The following is a 17,439-nucleotide window of genomic DNA, read 5'->3' as shown; positions in this document are numbered from 1 at the left end:
CCATCTTTTCACAGAGGTATCTGGGCAGGCTGTGCTCTTCCTGCTGACAAAGAGGTTATTAGTTCACACAGCCACTCCTCCACTTTTTCTACTGTGTGGGTTGGGTTTTTTTCCTCTAGTAAGAGTAGTTACTGCTTTACCAGCTGTAGGGTTGCTTGGCACCCTACAGAGCCAGCTACAGCAGGGTACATACACTGGATGCTTAATAGACAAGTGTTAGTGGGATAACCAGGAGAATTAGGAACTGGAGATCTGTTACTAAATACATAAACTGCTATAGCACAAGAAAGAATCAAGCCTGACACTTCATTGTAGCTGAGTCTATAACACATACATCATCTGTGAACCCAGACATGGCACACGCATTCTCCAGAGGATTAGGGGACCATAGGACTACATCGGGCTACACTTTACAGATGACAAAAAAGCAGCAGGGCAAGTGGAGAACAGAGTTCAAGGAAAGGCTGGTCCATTTGGAAAGGGGAAAGAGCTTCAAACTACATACCGATGAAAGGGCAACAGCAAGAAATTGAGGTTAGCTCTCAGCCAGCTGCAAAAGCTCAGGAACAGTCCAGGAGTGTCTACAGGAGACTTTAAAAACTAGTTGCAGATCCAAATATCAAAGAACCAAGTTGTAAAGGAAACATGAAATCCTAACACAGTAACTGAACAGAAAGGTTGTTTACAGATCTCTTCAAATATAACACCACAAACAAGACAGCAGGTTAATGGCGTCCTGGAAGAGACAATAGATTTGTTGCAACACAACACCCGTGCCCAAATGCAGAGCAAGCCAACTAGCAAATCCAGCCAGAGCCAGCACATCGAGGCCCATAATCAGTACAGTAGATCAAAATACCTTCTTCAAACATCTCTGATGGAGGCTTCTGCCTGTTGAATTAGCTGCTGTGCTTCAATTTATTACTTTTGATGACTGTATTTTGTCTTCGTCCAAACTAATTATGCCTAAATCAATGGCAATAGTAGATTTGGCATTGATCATCCCTGTAGATGCTCTCAGCTTAAATTATGTTTTTGCATAGGGATAATTCCCTTGAAATCTCCTGCCAGAGCATTGACACCTGAGTATTTATTTAACTAATTATTTTTATGCAGATGTCATCACGGGCATTTGATATAAACTGCAGGAATTCAAACACCTTCTCTATCCTATATTGCCCAGAGACATCACGAGATGAATTCCCTTAGCAGTGAGCTTCTGTCCAATGCTCTACTCAGAAATGTGGCCGTGTTCACAAGACAAGGTTCCTCAGCCACAGACTGTGCCAGGCAAGGTGTCCACGCAGAACATGGTGGAGTCTTAGCAGTATGGGACCAAATCTACTGATGCAATAAACTGTGTCTACGTTGACTGCAGTGCCAACAATTCAAAACAGCTGAAAACTGTCAGCATTTCTGGTGATATAAAGACTTCTGTATTGCAGTTGCCTCTCTAATTACCTGTCTACTCATGTCTTCCCTTGCTCAAAAAGGAACAGCAGATTCTGAAAGAGAAGCAAAGCCCCCAGTGATCAGGATGACAGTGGGTCCATCTGCAGGTCCAGTCTACCAGAAACTAAACAATATGAAAGGTGCATGGCACTTATGGGCATAACTTTTCTGTCTGCTCCACCTTTAAATTAAAAAAAAAAAAAAAAAAGAGAGAGAGAGAGAGAAGCCTGCCTGTATGAATGGAAAGGTTCCTGCATTGTCAGAGAGAAGTACCATTGGCTGCCTTCTTACTGATATTACTCAGAATTACTGAGTAAGAATTACTCAGATCAAAAGTATTGATTGACTTTACCTACAGAAAAGCATAACCAAATAGATAAAACAAATTCTGACATTTGAAACTCAATGTAAAAAATCTCATAGTCCTTCTACATTTGAAATTTGTGTTGGCTTGTAAAACCATCAGGATTAGTTTCACTGACAGATTAATTTACTTTTTGATATGGACAAAGTACTCCGCAGAATGAACACAAATGCTCCGCAGGCTCCAAAGGATTGCAGCAGCACATTTCACCTCCAGGTCAATGGTTCAAACTCAGTCTGGGGGTAGGGACTGAAAAATGTTTAACATCTAATGGTTGCTCAATGGTCCATGAGAAATTAGTTTTGTGGTTGTACCTTTACTCCAAGTAACACTTGGGAGCATCCTAGCAGTGAACCCTCATGCTTCCCAAGAGGATCTTTACTGTAAAGGCAAGTCCACCCTTGAGCTGGCTGTGATACAGTTGTTCAGGATCAAAATAGGGGTTCACGGTATCAGGGCTTATCAGTAGAATTCAATTTAAGTGAACATCCAAGACGGAATTAATAACCAAACAGATCCTGTTAGAAATAAGATCTGATTTGGTGGTGAATCAGCTATTCCCCTCTGAAAGTTTCTTATTCCCACTCCCACCCCCTCTTGCAGATAGTTGAGTTTCTTAGAAGTAATTAGTAGGCCTGAAGCCTGAGAGACTGTTGGCAGTTTTGGAGCACTTCCAGAGGCACTAGACAAAGCACAATGCACCTGGAAAGGTCAGCAGATGGAAATGAGCAATAAGCCCGTTTTCCTTTATGTAGTCCCACACCACCAGTAATACTGCCCAGAGGCCTCATTCTGTACCTGATCTATGAATACTGAGTCATTTTTATCCCAGTGAGATAACACACTTACTGTTTTTTAAAGGCAGAAGGCTACTGGAGATTTTTGAAATTGGAAAACTCATTTTAAGGCCAGAGCTTGAGACGCTTTGCCTTACTGAGAGAACACCTGTTCCCACAAAGGCTGCTCTGAGGACTTTGGCAAAAATCACTGCACCGATAAAAGCTTCACAGCCAGGCAAGGAGAACAGCTGTGCTGAATGCAGTGTTCTGCAGAGAAGCTGCATGATCCCACCTTCAGAACTTCCCACACCTGGGCTGCAGACACCCCTGTTCCTCAGGGGAACCAAGAGATGCTTTGAGGCTTTTCTGATTTTCTTCTCCTGCAAAGGGAATGTTTTCAGGGGAGCTCCAGCCATACTTCTTCCCCTCCTCTATGCACACTACATGGGAGAGAAGAAGAGAAGTTGTGCTGTACCTCACTTGCAGTAAGTAGAAGAAACAAAATCTGAACTTGCATGTTTGCCAGATCTTGCCCTAATAGAAAAAAACAGCAGATGGGTAAAAAGGTTCTTGCCCCAGGTACCCACCTGTAACAATTTATAGCATCTGATTTGGGGGCATTAACCTGTGCATGCAAAATGTGTCCATTCTTATTATTCACTGTAAACATGTCATAAGCATGGAAATATGCCCAGCAAGGCTACTGGTGCAGGTACTGAAATAGAAAACAGCCCATTAAATAGAAGCAGTAAATACTCCAAAATGCAGTAGATCTTGTTCAGTTATATAGCACCAGACAGGCATTAAACCTGGAAAACACTTGGCTCCATCTAAATCCTCTCCTTGCCATCCAACCTAACTCTGCACTGCAAGAAATTGAGGGGAACACCAGCCAGGTAAAATCCACGCAAGGGCTGCAAATACATTAGCACTTCAGTAACTGCTGGCTTCGAGAGCAAACACCTATTGCCATAAGAAACAAGCTCCACTAAAAGGTAAGAGAGGTGCAACACTGACAGGGGTTACTCTGCCAGGCCTCCTTGTCCAGAGCACAGACACATCCTGTGCAGGCCAGGGAGCAGAAACACTAAGCAGAATTCTCTACTGATGATAGGTGGTGGTTTTGTGCTGGAACACAGGACTGTGCAAGAGGCAGAAAGGAAACCATCCAACAAGATAATGGGAAAGGAGGGAGATAGCCCAGCTCATACAGGAGTATCAGATGATCCTGAGCAAATAGACAGACTTTTTTTTTCTATTTGTTTCTCTGCACTATTCTGGCCTGACTTAAGCACATGGGGGTTTTCTTTGTCAGGCTGAGATGTATATCAAGCCTGCCACGTGGAACTGAAGTAAGCTTTTCATTTCAGGGCTCCCCATATGGTACAAATACCTTCTCTAAGGATCTGGTATGAAGTTCATAGGCAGATGTTAGCTAAGAGGAAGGCCCAAACACATAATGCAGCTTCCTCTGGGTAACCCAGCCTCTGGACCAGCACAGACATGGGGACAGGACAGGCACAAGTGTCTTCCCAGCACCGAATGGCCCAGACATGCTACCTGACCTGCCTACTGCAGGATGAATCCTGGCTGTGCCTCATGGTACCTCGAGCTGTTGTCAGCCCCAGAACCCAGACACTTTTCTCTACCAAAGACCACAAAACCTCATTTACTCCCCTGATTGCATTAGCCACTATGAAACAAAAGTAATTTTTAATAAAGTGTGCCATGGCAGAGAAAAATTGATACAATCACAGAGCCGGGATAATAGGATTTAATTCTGCTTCAGATGTGCTAGTTTTAATAAAAAAGGATTGAGCAAATCTAAAATAAATTACAGTGAAAGGTCAGGCTTATTGCTTGTACAGTTATGTTAACTCTTCCACAGACACTTTTACAGACTGTATTTATGAGACCTTTTGATTTTCAGAAGAGGTATAAAGTACATCTGCAATTTTCCCATTATTTGCGGCAATGTTTCTTCTACAAGTGTCATTTCCCAGTGCTTCCATACAGATTTCTTTAACCGACATTTATAAGAAATGATGAGTTATTTATGGGGTGTTTTTGTCGAATTACTGAAACTAATCCCCACTGGAAAGTTAAACCCAACCAGAAAAAAAAAAATTGTTAAGGGAACGATGATTCCCATTTGTGTGCCAGCGATGCTCGTGATTTCTTATTCATTAATCATTCCACTGTCATGACATTTATTCAATAGGAAACTAATCAATTACTTGTTTTTATACGCAGCGGCACGCATACTGCAGGCACAGCCAGGGACTGACAAGTTCTCCAGCCAGCTGAACTACACCCATCCAGCCCCACTGAGCTGCTTGCCTTTGCCCTGGCTTCACGAGTCTACCATGTGCACATGGGTGTTCTTGCATGCTTCTCTGTGTTTTTACACACCTTACATATGGAAGAGGAACCACCTGTTTTATGTCAGACTTGAGATGATGCCAAGACACAACTGGCTCTGCAGTTGCTACCAGGGAAATCCTGCTGATTTTGATCAAAGGAGATATTGGAAAGCAAAGAAAATCTCATCCACTTGTTGGTATATGTCTGTAGCCATGCTTTCAGGGAACCTAAATACAAACCCATCAGCTGTGAGAACAGACAAAGTAAGCTGGGGCGTGTCATCAAATGTTAAAGTAAAATTAAATCTCAGTTTCTCTGCGAGTTCTGTTCAAGAGCCCAGCATCAGCTAAAAGCAGCTCCAGCAGCACAAGGCTGCACACAAACATGGCCAGCAGCCACAGGGCAACAAGGACCTGCCACAGGACCAAGGATGGTGCTTGTGAAGCCCCTTGACAACTTTTGCTTAATTTCATCAACATTTCTGCTTTAAACAAACAAAAAAAAATCTGCTTTAGACAGAATAAAAAAAAAAAAAAATGGAGGTACAATGGTACCAAGAGCACAAACTTGTGTTCAACAAGTAGAAATGATGGACAGGATGTGTGCATTTAGAGGAGCAGTGCCTGAAATAGAGAGGAATTGATTAGCTTTTGAATCTCTCTCTGAAAAAACAGTCAAGGAACACCAGACCAGATCCTGAACTATGGCAGGAGACACAGCACAGAAGGAGCAAAAGACAGTCCCAGTCACAAAATAATAGAGCCAAGGAGACGAAAGAGGTCAAGCAGGAAGAAAAGACATCTAGAAGAAGCCAACAGCACTTGTAAGATCATTGGGACAGAACATGAAACGGATCTCAGTGAACAAGTAAATATCAGCTGTCAAAAAAAAATCACAAAAACAAAGTTGTGTGGTCTTTTTGATGATTATTAGATGACTAGTAAACTGAAACAGGATGTTGTCTTCATTTTTCTATCTGGAAAAATATAGCAACTCTCAGAGATACCCTCCTCGACTTCACTTCAGCAGGTGAAACATCTACTAAGTTCAATATTTTGATAGATCTGTTCACATATACTTTTCCTTCTGATGCCACTGACTCTTTGACAAGATATCCGTATCCATTTCTAGCTAGATAAGATACAGACATAAACTACAGCCTTTGCACAGGACCTACTATTTATAACCTGCAGTGACTTCAGAGGATTCACATCAATCACAGCAGATCTCCAGCAGGAATGTGGTCCCCATCTGACAAAACTGACTGTCTTATTTTGTCTTTTATTTTAATAGGTTTCCTGCCAGCTGGATTTTGCCTCCATTTGATCAAGGGTACTAAGTCTTCAATCAACTCTTCTTGTTTTTTTTTGCTCTATTTTTGAGAGCATTGACCTAAATCCATAAAAGGCAGTAAAAACAATATTGTTATTTCACGACTTACTACTGAAGCTAATTCCCAGAGAGAACAGTAATTGCTATAACAACCCTCAAAAGGTGGTCTCAAAGCTCTTTAAATCAGAAATAAATTGTGTACATAGGCAAGCTAGCAATGCTGCTGATCTTGTGTTCTAAGCACCTTCCTTTTCTGAGAAACAACATCAAAAAGCAGGTACGTAATCCACCAGCAGCCTTAGCAAAGCTGTATTTCCTCCAACTCATCCTGCTGGAGTAAGTGCAAGGAAGACTCTCCTTCACTCTGCTGCACCCCAGCACATCAGGCAGGCTCTGAATGCCAGGTGTTTGGGGTTGCTTCATCTGGTCTAGTCCAGAAACATCTAGGAGCAAGGAAGAAGTGTGATCAATGATGAAAAGTCTTGGAATAACTTAGAGTGCAGTCATTTAATTCCAATCCAAAGGAAAAATATTATTTTCCCAATTGCTGTTTTAGCAGCAGATGTTATTAACTCTGTGTTACTTTAATTTCCTCTGCCAATGAAGCCTTCCTGACCACATGCAGACAGCCTACATTCAACACTGCATCAAGCCCTTTGTGCAGGAAAGGTGCAGGTTTCTGACGAGTGATGCCCTCAGCCCATGTACAGGATTCAAAAAGCAAATACAATGAGTAAGATAGAGATAAATATGAAGGAAACCAAGTGGGCTCCAGCCAACCAAACATCCTTTTCAAAAGGAGTTCTGTATCTCAAAATAGCAATACCAAACATACAATTCACTGAGACACTTTTTCCACCTGCTATGATTCAGTAGAGCTTAGGGATATGGTTTAGTGGGGACTGTTAGTGTTAGGTCAGAGGTTAGACTCGATGATCTTGAGGTCTCTTCCAACCTAGAAACTCTGTGATTCTGTGTGTGAATAACATCATTGTTCTCCTGTTTTTAGTGAATTACTGCCCATAATCCTTGCTTTCTGCCTCTGCACCCAAGATTGCTCTGGGGAGCCCTTATTAGACATATTTAGTCCATAACAGACATATTTTGGTCATTAGACAGATGACCAAAGTAGAATCAGGATTGTTAAACACAGTGACTGCGGCAATCTGTCAATACAGAGAGACCATTAGGAAAATAAAAATAGTAAGTTAACAATGCACAGAACGCTATATATCTTACAGCAGTCCAACAACTGCTGCCTGTGTTCTACCTCCTGCCAGGGATTTGGTCTCTTTATAAAATCATTGTGCCTGCCTTGCCAGTTCAAATCACCTTTATTGCTGAAAAGAAACACTGAGCATCAGAAAGGAACAAGATTTGCCACAGCATACAGAACCTGATGCTTTTAATAGCAGAAAAAAAAAAATGATTATGGAACTATGTTCTGTTTTTCAGTTGTTTTTGGCTGATTTCTCACTCATCCAGAGCTGCTGCTTGTAAGGATCCCTGGCAAGAAATTGTGATGCTCATCTGATGGCACAATGAGTCTCATTCCCTCTGCCTGGTAGGGGCTCCAGGTGATGGTAAGGATACCCCCAAATATCTGATAGGCTGTTCTCCAGCACCATTGGCATGAAGTTATCTGCACTTCAGGGTGAGGTGGGTGGCATACCTTAAACAGCCTCCACCACTACTTTGTGCTCAAACACTGGGCCAGGCTTCCTGGCAAGGTGGTTGATGCCCCAGGCCTGGCAGTGTTCAGGAGGTAGTTGGATAATGCTCTTAATGAAAGGCTTTAACTTCTGGTTAGCCCTGAGGTGGTCAGGCAGCTGGACTTGATCTTGCTAGGTCCTTTCCACATGAACTATTCTAATTCTAACTTCTTCCAGTCACAGCTGCAGCGTTTTATGGAATTGCAGGCATAGTCATCTCCTTCGACCATTATCAATCAGGCCAAGGCATGCCGGTTTGTAAGGCAAGAGCCTGAGCTTGGCCCCATGCTGCTGAATCAGCACAGCATGGCCATGGCTCTACCAGCACCTGCAGTTGAGCACATGAACACAAAAAGCATAAAACCATGCATAAAAGCATTGCACTCGGGATGACTTCCCACTTTTCAGCCTGTCCCACCAAGGACAGGATAGGGACTAGGACCTGTGTTCAGACAGCAAACCCTTACACGACAGTACTCTAAATACACTGCTAAAACCTAAATACACTCCTAAAGCAGGACACTTGTCAGTGTTTCAACAAAATCCTATTAGCATCCAAGAAATAAGTGGCCTAACATCATTTTAGTGTTTCTGAATCTGCCTCAGGTTCACTACAAAGCAACTTGCAGCTCGATAAACTTTGACATGTTCTCATGTTATAAAAACAAAGTCAAAAACTTATTTATTCACTTTTTACCTCATAAGTCCCAAATCAATAATTGCACCTATTGATCAACAACATAAATTCAAAACATTAATTTACACCGAGTACCGTAACCTAATAAGAATGCAACAACTGTATTTGTGAAATTGATTTTCCTTTTGTTACTAGCAGAAAATCTTCGGGCCCGTACAATAATCAGATACAGCACACAGAGGAGTTAATTAGCACTGAATACCACAAAAAGCAAAAATTAAATTTCTTTTTAAGTACGGAAAGGAAATGTTGAGTCTCCAGGGCAGATGTTTAAACAAAAGAAATTTCTTGTACCTCTTCTATATGCGCATTCAAGAAATGTGAATCACAGAAAGGTGAATTTCAGAGCCTGCTAAAATCACTTTGTAACATAAACAAGTGAAATGATTTCAGAGGTACAGACCCACAGACGCTGTAAAGTAATGCTGAAACATTATTTCAGAAGGGCAGCATTTTTGTTTGTTTGTTTGTTTTGGTTTTGTGTTGTTTTGATTTTTTATTTTATTTTTAATTCCAGCAACAGTTTTAACAGTAAGTCACTGAAGCACAATCCAAAGGGATGCCATGATGTTTATACTGTTTTTTGGCACAGAGGCTCCTACCTTCAAGCATCAATCGAACACAAGAGCTCAGTCCTTGCAGGCTGGCTCCGAGCTGCTCATGGTATTGTTCTGAGCACTGCATCCATGGAACTGACAACTGAAACTTTGGCAGAGACCTTTTTAAGTTAAACTTCTACAGTCTTGGGGCAGCAAGGGCTATCCAAGTTCTCCCTCATGTGACCCCTATCCATTCATCCAAGCACTTTGCAGGTACTTTTGGCAAGGAGTGGCAAAATGGGAGGAGACGGCTGGACTACAGCCTTACTGAGACAGAAATCCAGGCAGGAGCATCTCAGCACAGCCATGGCACCAGCCTCACCCATGAGGGAACAGAGCAGCTCCATCCTCACGGTTCCTCCGTTCAGCTCCACCAACAACACCTGGGGTCTGAACAAGAAAAGCAGAACAGAGAAGTATAACACTGTTTGTGCAAACTACACTGTCCTGAAACCAAACACACTGCTCCAGCACCTTCAGAGGCAACTCCACTCACTCAGCAGCAAATTACAGTGGCTTTCCTTTAAATTCCAGTTCATTACCAATAAAAATAGATAGATTCAGCCATCAATCTCCAGATGATTGCAGAGTTTCCCCAACACAGCTCTTGCCCTAGCTTGGTGCAGGCATTTGTTTTGAAGCTCCAACCTTTTCCCTCGGTGTTTCAAACGCTAGCAGAGGAGCCTGCTGCGGGAGCAGCCTTTGCATGATAACCCGGAGTCATGCCAAGACACCCAATCTGTTCATTTGGACAGGTTTCCAAGGAGCCTCCTCATGAAAATATCCATGATGTCAACTGGCCCAGCGGGATTTGAAATAAGGCCTGGATGCAGAAGCTTCCTCTCAACCAAGAGCTGCATTTATCTTAAGGGCATCTCACACACTTGTGTGACTGTTGGTTACAGGGTTACAGCCCACCCCACTGCCCAAAAACAAAGTTCCAATGTTTAAAAAAAGTCACAGTTTGGCTGCTCAAAACCAGGGTCTGGAGAGAGAACAGACTCCAAAGCAGCTCTGAGATGGGTCTGTAGCACCCAGAGATACTCAAACCAGGCAGCTACAGGGCACAGGAGAAGATCAGAGAGGCAATGACCTCCCTTGTGATGGGGCACAAGGTATCCAGTGAAAACACTAATGCATAGAGTTAAAATCCTATGGATGCACTGGGGATTTCCAAACTCCAGGAGCAGGTACAAGTGTCACCCCAAGATGGAGGGGACAGTCACCAGCTCAGAGGTCTTCTCCTGTCACCCAGAGCAGAAACCAGGCAAGCACAAAACACATCAGGTTAAGTTTTATAGAAAGGCGATGACTGAAGCTGTGGGTTGATGGTGCACAGTACATGGGTGAAACACATCCAGCTAAAGCAGCCTTTTAAGTCAAAAACACCCATAAAACACGTATATTTAAATATATATAAATATATATAATAAAATATATAGATATATATAATAGATAAATATATAGGAAAAAAATAACTGTTCAGTAGCACAACTCAAATTATGTACCGAATCAGGGCTCCAGGTTGACCCCTGATTAGTACATTTACCAACACATTGAGTTAGACCCCCAAGTTGTTGAGCAGTATTTAAATACTCATTTAAATACTCAACTAGGAAAACATTGGTCTACAAAAGGTGTATCGACCTCTAATGAGCAGCTGTTTGGTTTTTGGTTTTGGTTTTGTGTGTGTGTGTGGTGTTGGTTTTGTTTTGTTTTTTTCCCAGAAGAAGACAAGAGCACTTCACTCACAATTTCTATTCAGATATTTTGACTAACTAAAAGACTCCGTATCAGCAAAGAGCTGAAAAACAGCTATTTTTCTCTGATCTTATTGTGCCTACTGCCACATAAGAAGTTCATTTTAAAAAGCAGTAGTCAATGAACAGGTATTTCAGGCAAAAAAAAAAAAAAAAAAAAAAAAGAGCAATTAGCAAGTTCAAGTTCTATCAGTATGTTTATAAAGGATACAGCTAGTGACACATAATAAATATGAAAAGGACGTTTATGGTTTACCAATACAGTTGCTTACTATATTGCTGACTTTACTATAAGATGATAGAGTTTTATAACCCATTCCTCAAGCCAAATGAGGATTAAATTTTTGTGACAGGAAATTTTTTCAAGAACCTTGAACTGTAATCAAGCTGGTACCTGAACAAACCAATATATTTATTTGGAAACAGGCACTGACCACTTACACCATGGGTATACCCTTGGAATTTTGTAAAAGCTCCATGAAATTCAGAAGCCACAAGAGCGCAACAGTTTGCATGATTGTGTAAAATCTCAATTGCAGTTTTATTAGTTGAAGGACTATGGTGCCTAGGATTACTGCCATAATTTCAAATACTCAGCAGTCAAGCCTTTTTTATTTTCCTAAGTAGAAATCACAAAATAAAAGGCAAAACCAAACCCACCAACCCCATCCCACCCCAAACCACCAAAGAGATAAGAACCTACGTAACTGGAATTTCAGGCCATGTTGAAAAAACATGAAAGCAAAACTTCTAAGGAAAGAGGTAAGAGATTTACTAGACTTCCGACCTTTACCACAAAGCAGTCTCACAAAGAAGGCCCACCTTTAAGCTGGAGAAAGACAACATGTAATTAATGCTAGTTACCAACATTCTGAGCAGATTTTAAGACTTTGTGGCCTTCAGCAGTATCCCACTAATTAACGGAGAAGATAAATGAAGGTGACTTTTCATGCTGCTTCCTATATGCAAGAAATTGCCCTGTAGAAGCCAGAAGGTCTGTTCTCTAGGAGTGTCTGTAGTCTGACCTCCCCAGCCCCTCAATGCCTACAGCATGAATGACTTATGCCACCACCACCAGATGCCTCTGCACTTCTGGCACTTTCCAAGCTAGCAGCAAGAGTTGCCCCTTGCCACAAGCCTCAGTTCCACCATGCTGTTTTTCAGGTAATTTATTTGCAGTAGTGGATGTAAAGTCCCCCAAGAAAGATATAACCTGAGAGCAATGCTCTGCAGTTAGCTGGCTAAGTGAACGAATGCACTCCAAGCAAGACATCGAGTTTCTCTGGCTCCCCTGCTTAAGTGGGGCTTCTCCTGTAGGCATTCCCTGTGCCTAAACCCAAGTGTTTGCATAATTCCTGTACAAGCACAGGTCACAAAACAACTGTATTAGTGGAGTGTGACATGTGGTTGACAGTCAGCTGAATATGAGCCAGCAGCGTGCTCAGGTGGCCAAGAAGGCCAACAGCATCCTGGCTTGCATAAGAAGCAGTGTGGCCAGCAGGGCTAGGGAAGCGATTGTCCCCCTGTACTCGGCTCTGGTGAGGCCGCACCTCGAGTACTGTGTTCAGTTTTGGGCCGCTCGCTACAAGAAGGACATGGAGGTGCTCGAGCAAGTCCAGAGAAGGGCAACGAAGCTGGTGAGGGGCCTGGAGAACAAGTCCTACGAGGAACGGCTGAGGGAGCTGGGCTTGTTCAGCCTGGAGAAGGGGAGGCTCAGGGGTGACCTTATCGCTCTCTGCAGGTAACTTAAAGGAGGCTGTAGCGAGGTGGGGGTTGGTCTGTTCTCCCATGTGCCTGGTGACAGGATGAGGGGGAATGGGCTAAAGTTGCACCAGGGGAGGTTATTCTGCGTCTGGTAGACTTCAGCTCCAAACTATTGTATTTTAGTAACACACCACAGGTATGGGAAAAAAAAAACAGTAATATACTTTAATAAAGCATTAACATACATTGTATCATATCAAGAGACAACACAGGTAAGGCTGTCACAAAAATACAGGCACTACTAGTATTTTATTTAAGATCACAGGAGATGAGAAAGTTTGAAAGCAGATGAGGAACAGCCACACACACCCCTTATATTCAGCTACCATAGCCTGAAAGCTAAGAGAGGTACAAGAGCAATACAAACAAATCCAACTACTCTGAACAGTATCCAAGTCCATGGGCCAATTTGTACCAGAAGTATAGTTACCAGAAGACATAAGGTTCATATCAGTTTTTATATGTACAACTTAAGAAACAAATGTAATTTTTAAAGAGTTCAGAAGTTAACTTTCAACAACACTATGTAGACTTGAAGGCAGTAAATCTTACTCCTATTAAGGCTATTTTGAAAGGATGGATATCATGCAAATGCAATTAAAACAATACGTTACATTTCAAAATATGCAAAAGTTCAATTTTAACTTTCAGAAAAAAATATATCAAACATTATAACTGTGATCCACCAAAGCGTTTTACATACATGCTTGAAGCTAAGTACATGGACTAAACTGTGAGAGAGGGTAACGAATACCAAACTTGAGTATCTCAACCAGACCAGAAGTACAGTGATCAGTTCCTTCCAGCATCACCACAAATGCCAATGCCTGCACCAAACATTTGTCATTCAGAGGCTGCTGCTGGCTGCAAAATTCAACGTGCTTTTTCAAGCTGTAAGGCCTGCCTAGCTTGTTGTTGGTTGTTTTTTAATAGCTCTGGCATTAATTTGTGATCACTGAATATACTTAACACCTCCAATGAACATGGGGAAGAGGTGTGCACAGAAAGAGCCTGTGGTATGACTGTAGACAGCACACAGCTGGAAGCACATAACAAGTTAGTTACATCAGGCATTCAGACAGATTCTCCTTAGCTCCCATACACTGTACCCCTTGCTTATGATCTCAAAGAGAAAAATGTTTTTAAACCATTACCAGCATTAGCACTAAATCCATAAAGCAAGGCCAATTAACAAGAAATAGAATCTTAGTTAATATTTTAGTATAGCGATGCTACTTGTTCAAATGGTATCTAAAGATGGCTTATGTTACCAGCAGGTAGGAAACTTCATTTTTTCTTTAGGTCATTATAATAACTTGAAATTAAGTACAATGAAGATGGCCAGCTGTGTAACTTTTATCACCACTCAAAAATAAAGTGTTGATAACTTGAAAATAAGTAAAGGAAAAATAACACTAGAACCGTTGTGACCTCTCCCAGGATGTTACGTGCACCATGAGAAGTGCTAGATTGCTGCACTACTTTCTTTCTTCAACCCCAATGCTATCATAATCAAATTGTAGTTGTGTACTCCAAAGGAGACAAGTTATTTTCAGTCCTTTTATATCATATTGCTTTAGCTACTATCAAATTGCCTGAAGGTTTGGACTTTTCAGAAGTTCCTCCTATGACATTACATTCAGTGCTTACAAGTTTCTTAGAAGCAGTACTCCTCATCTAAGAAAAATGTAGTTAAAAGTAAGAAGATTCCTTTATTTCAGTCCATCTAATTTTGAGTCACAGCAGCGTATCATTTGGATTCTGCTAGGCACATACTGTGTGGATATGTGCAACATGAAGAACGAAAACGGAAATGAAAGATCCATTTTACTTTAATCCTGACCAGCAGCTGTTAGCAATTTTCTTTAGTTATCACTGTGGGACATGATGGATGGGAAGACTCAATATGCTGAGGAACTAGTATATAGTATACAAGTGCTCTCAAGGACTGTGTTCAACAGCACATTTAGTTTAACTAGGAACTACAGACTGTAAGAGATAACAGATAGTTCCTGGGAGTATCTATCATTCTTCAGAGAAGGTGTCTAATCCAGAGGATAATATCTGGAAGAATGACTGCATGATCTTTTGCTACATGGCTAGCATACCATGTCACTGAGGAAGAAAAGTGAGTATTAACTCAAGTGGTAATGAAAACCAAGAAATCTGCATAAAAGAACAAGTTGAGATATTACCATTTTAAGTTTACATATACTTTGCAAAGAATACAAAAAACAGATACACAAGAACATGCAAGTGAATCGAAGCTAATCTGCAATAAACAGGAAAACAGAATACACATTGTAATACTTAAGGCATTAAAAAGTTCACTTGATTATGCTAAAGAGTAGCAATGGAATAAGGTCTAGACCTAGCCAATGTAATTAAATAAAAATTCATTTGGCTCTTCCAGCCTTTATTTCCCTCCTCCTTTTTACATGTTTTTGTAACTTCAGATCATAAAGTTACCAAGTGACATAGGAGATGAGAAGTAATTGTAAATAAGGCATCTTCTTCTATTAGTAGCAATGCTCCAGAAATTTGTGATTATATAGATGTAGCTGCATAGCCATTTTACAGACCATGATTAGACTAGATGTCCTTCTGCCAAGGATAAAAGAGGATGTCGACTACTCTGATACCAAAGATATTTGAAAAGACATCCTTTTCCAAGTTCACCCTTTCCCACCTGGGGTGCATACTCATTTAAAAGCATATTGACACCCATCACTAGCCCTCTGTCTGAAAGATGTGCCCCATCATTGTTATTAGGCATACCTCTCAACTCAGATGAATTTCAACAAATAAACAACCTTTTTTTAATCTACAAGCCTTACAAATAAAAGCCCAGTACAAATAATTAATGACTTGGTCCCCAAACAAAAGCTATACACCAAAATAAAAAATCCAATTAGTAATCTTTCAAGATGCCAGGCCAAGCCATCACACTCATTTTGCACAAAACCTTAAATGCAGACTATCAAGGAAATCTAGAAATTACTCATCAACCTTATAGAGATTAATCCTAGAACACCTCAGAGCCATTCCAATAGATTTTAATTGACATGAAACAATGAGGACAGAAGTGTGTCCTAGAATTCATGAGAAGTTTTATGAAACTCAAGAATATTTTATGAAAGCCAATAGTTTTACAAAATTCAGAGAAAGGTAGCCAACACAAGCATGAAATACAAAGCAATTTTATCACCTCAAACCACTCAAGAAGGAAGCAAACGGTACTAGTAGAAATCTACAAGTCGTCTTCAAGGAAAGTACCATGTAAAGCACACTGCATTAATCTAGACTTGACATTATAAGGGCAAGCCTCGCTGTGGCAAGGTCCATACTAAACACCAGATCAGAGACAGAAGATTAAAGTAAAACATTAGATGTCACAGTCACTGTTCTACTGATCTGGGAAAGGCAGAGACTCCAAGGTGAACAGAAACTATGAACCTGCCATTCTCGCAAAGTCAAAAAAAAAAAACACAGTACATCTAACACTTTCATCCCTTCATTAAAATAGAAATACTAAAAAGGAGCACTCCATAACATATCCCCATTGCTTCTGACTGACATTTGGAATCAAAGGTAAAAGCAGAAAGTTAGCAGAGATAATTAGAGCAACAGAGATCTTTTAGCACAAGGCAGCATATCTGAGCAGCCTACCAACCAGGAGATGATGAACTTTGTTTGCTACTTAAAAAAGAAGCTATTAGTCGACTACTTCAGTTCATTAGGCGTATAAAAAGTTTCATCTAGAGGTCATTCCAAAAAACACCTCGCCTTGTGTTTAAGCATATATGCAGCCCAACAGCAACCGGTGATAATAAGGAAAAAAAATCTAAGTATCTGTTGGCTTTCCTTCTGGGTATTTCTGAGAAAAATGTCAATTTAATGCTGACAGCAAACAAGGATGTCAGTCTAATTAGATTTTTTGTTTTGGCATGCTCCTGATCCTATCTATATACTCTGAAGAAAATCTGATTGATGATGAAGGCACAATTATACAAACCTTAACATTCACTCTAGGTGTAGCTATGCAGAACAGGGTTGGGGGAGGAAGGGGGAGAGGGGGAACAAAGGTGAAGTACATTTCTCTTCAAATAATTTTAATTCAGTTTATTTTCCCACAGCCATATAAATTTAAAATATGAAACAACAATAATACAGCTATAGAATCTAGGTTTCCTTTCAAAGCAGCAGCATATAAAACATATAAAAGCTAAAACTTCAGCATAAGCTTAAAAAAACAAGGACTGAGTGAATTTTGCAGAAGACATGAAATTCACAAAATACAGTACACAAAAATACCGGAATGCATAAAATATAAAGCTACACATTCTAGGTAATGAAAGACATTGTAAATATACAAAATTTGCTAAGTTAAACCAAGGGATTTGTGAGCAAGTACCATGAATACAAAGAAGTTGGCAATTAATACTTGTAGATGAAGACAAGAAAGAGGCAGTTTTATATTTAGCATTCATTTTGCGAGTTCACGACTTCACTTTCTTAGCATCTTTTTTTCCGGAGTTCTCAGTAGCCAAATCTGCTTTTCTCTTCTGTGACTAAAAAGGAAAAGAAAAAAATAATTAATTCCAGCAAATGGTGGC

The 17,439-nt window shown here is 40.8% G+C and overlaps 1 protein-coding gene and 1 long non-coding RNA gene across 2 annotated transcripts in view; one reads left to right on the top strand and one right to left on the bottom strand.

Moving 5' to 3' along the window:
* Positions 1 to 2,682: 2,682 nt before the first annotated feature.
* Positions 2,683 to 5,683, top strand: LOC137863828 (uncharacterized). Its single transcript, XR_011101171.1, has 2 exons — positions 2,683 to 3,080; positions 4,849 to 5,683. It is a non-coding gene; the product is annotated as an uncharacterized lncRNA (long non-coding RNA).
* Positions 5,684 to 12,964: 7,281 nt separating this feature from the next.
* SMARCA1 (SNF2 related chromatin remodeling ATPase 1) overlaps positions 12,965 to 17,439 on the bottom strand; it is a 33,185-nt gene continuing 28,710 nt past the window's right edge. The window contains exon 24 of the mRNA XM_068696694.1: positions 12,965 to 17,394. Coding sequence (XP_068552795.1) covers positions 17,323 to 17,394 — 72 coding nt within the window. The 3' untranslated portion in view covers positions 12,965 to 17,322. The remainder of the gene's footprint in view (positions 17,395 to 17,439) is intronic.

This window comes from Anas acuta, chromosome 13 (assembly GCF_963932015.1).
Source record: "Anas acuta chromosome 13, bAnaAcu1.1, whole genome shotgun sequence".
In the NCBI taxonomy this organism is placed as follows: Eukaryota; Metazoa; Chordata; class Aves; order Anseriformes; family Anatidae; genus Anas; species Anas acuta.
Note: the sequence above shows the minus strand (reverse complement) of the source record. Positions and strands in the feature narration are given on the sequence as shown.